The sequence below is a fragment of the Malurus melanocephalus genome, unplaced genomic scaffold (assembly GCF_030028575.1).
Source record: "Malurus melanocephalus ecotype Western Australia unplaced genomic scaffold, MMel_1.1 scaffold_2693, whole genome shotgun sequence".
NCBI classification, from domain to species: Eukaryota; Metazoa; Chordata; class Aves; order Passeriformes; family Maluridae; genus Malurus; species Malurus melanocephalus.
In genome coordinates, this window is record NW_026625925.1 from 3,681 (window position 1) to 5,055 (window position 1,375).

At 61.7% G+C, this 1,375-nt stretch overlaps 1 protein-coding gene across 1 annotated transcript in view; it reads left to right on the top strand.

Annotated features, from left to right (window-relative positions):
- The first annotated feature begins 161 nt into the window (after positions 1-161).
- Positions 162-1,375, top strand: part of LOC130587911 (1-acyl-sn-glycerol-3-phosphate acyltransferase alpha-like) — a 4,123-nt gene continuing 2,909 nt past the window's right edge. The window contains exons 1-4 of the mRNA XM_057388882.1: positions 162-225; positions 472-782; positions 1,156-1,251; positions 1,359-1,369. Coding sequence (XP_057244865.1) covers positions 609-782; positions 1,156-1,251; positions 1,359-1,369 — 281 coding nt within the window. The 5' untranslated portion in view covers positions 162-225; positions 472-608. The remainder of the gene's footprint in view (positions 226-471; positions 783-1,155; positions 1,252-1,358; positions 1,370-1,375) is intronic.

Consider the following 1,375-nt stretch of genomic DNA (forward strand, 5'->3'; position numbering starts at 1 on the left):
CGTGGTGGTCAGCAACCACCAGAGCTCGCTGGACCTGCTGGGTATGGGGCTGCCCCATAGATTGACCCATAGATCCCTGCCCCATAGAGCCCTGACCCACAAACCCTGCCCAATAGAGCCCTGACCCCATAGAACCCCATCCTATAGAGCCCTGGCCCCATAGAGTGACCACAGCCTGACCCTACATAGGGGTCAGCAACCACCAGAGCTCGCTGGACCTGCTGGGTATGGGGCTGCCCCATAGATTGACCCATAACTGACCCCTGAGTGACCCACAGCCTGCCCCACATCCCTCCTGCCCCACACATACCCCATAACCTGTGCCCAATAACCCAATAACCCCATAACCCCCAGGGATGATGGAGGTGCTCCCCGATTGCTGTGTCCCCATCGCCAAACGGGAGCTGCTGTACATGGGGTGGCTATGGGGCAGGTTTAGGGACTCAGCCCCATAACCCCATAACCCCATAGGGATGATGGAGGTGCTCCCCGATCGCTGTGTCCCCATCGCCAAGCGGGAGCTGCTCTATATGGGGCACTATGGGGTGGGTTTAGGGACTCAGCCCCATAACCCCATAACCCCATAACCCCATAACCCCATAACAGGGATGATGGAGGTGCTCCCCGATCGCTGTGTCCCCATCGCCAAACGCGAGTTGCTCTATATGGGCGCGGTGGGCGTGGCCTGCTGGCTGGGCGGGATCATCTTCATCGACCGCAAGAAAACGCACGATGCCATCAGCGTCATGGCCGAGGCAGCGCACACCATGCTCAGCCAGGACGTATGTGGGGCTGGAATAGGGTTATGGGGCTGGGATGTAGGGCTGGGATGGGGTTATGGGGCTGGGATGTAGGGCTGGGATGGGTTATGGGGCGGTTATGGGGTTGGAAGGAGCAAGGGCACCAGCAGCGTCATGGCCATGAGTAGGGCTGGCTGTGGGGTGCTGTGGGGCAGTTATGGGGCAGTGCGGTGCTATGAGGCAGTTATGGCATGGTTTGGGGGCAGTTATGGGGCAGCGGGGTGCTGTGGGGGGCAGCACACCCTGTTGACCCCATGGCGATGTGGGGCACAGTGAGGGGTCCCTGCTGGTTCTGTCAGCCATGGGGCAGCCATGACCATGCTGTGGGTCAGCCCCACATTTCTCTGCCCCACAGGTTCGGGTGTGGGTGTTTCCTGAGGGCACGCGGAACCACAGCGGCTCCATGCTGCCCTTCAAACGCGGCGCCTTCCACTTGGCCGTGCAGGCCCAGGTATGTGGGGCACTGTGGGGTGCTGTGGGGTGCCATGGGGTGCTATGGGGTGCTATGGGGTGGCTCTGGGGCTGTGGGACCCTCCTGACCCACAGCCCGCCCCACAGGTGCCCGTGGTGCCCAT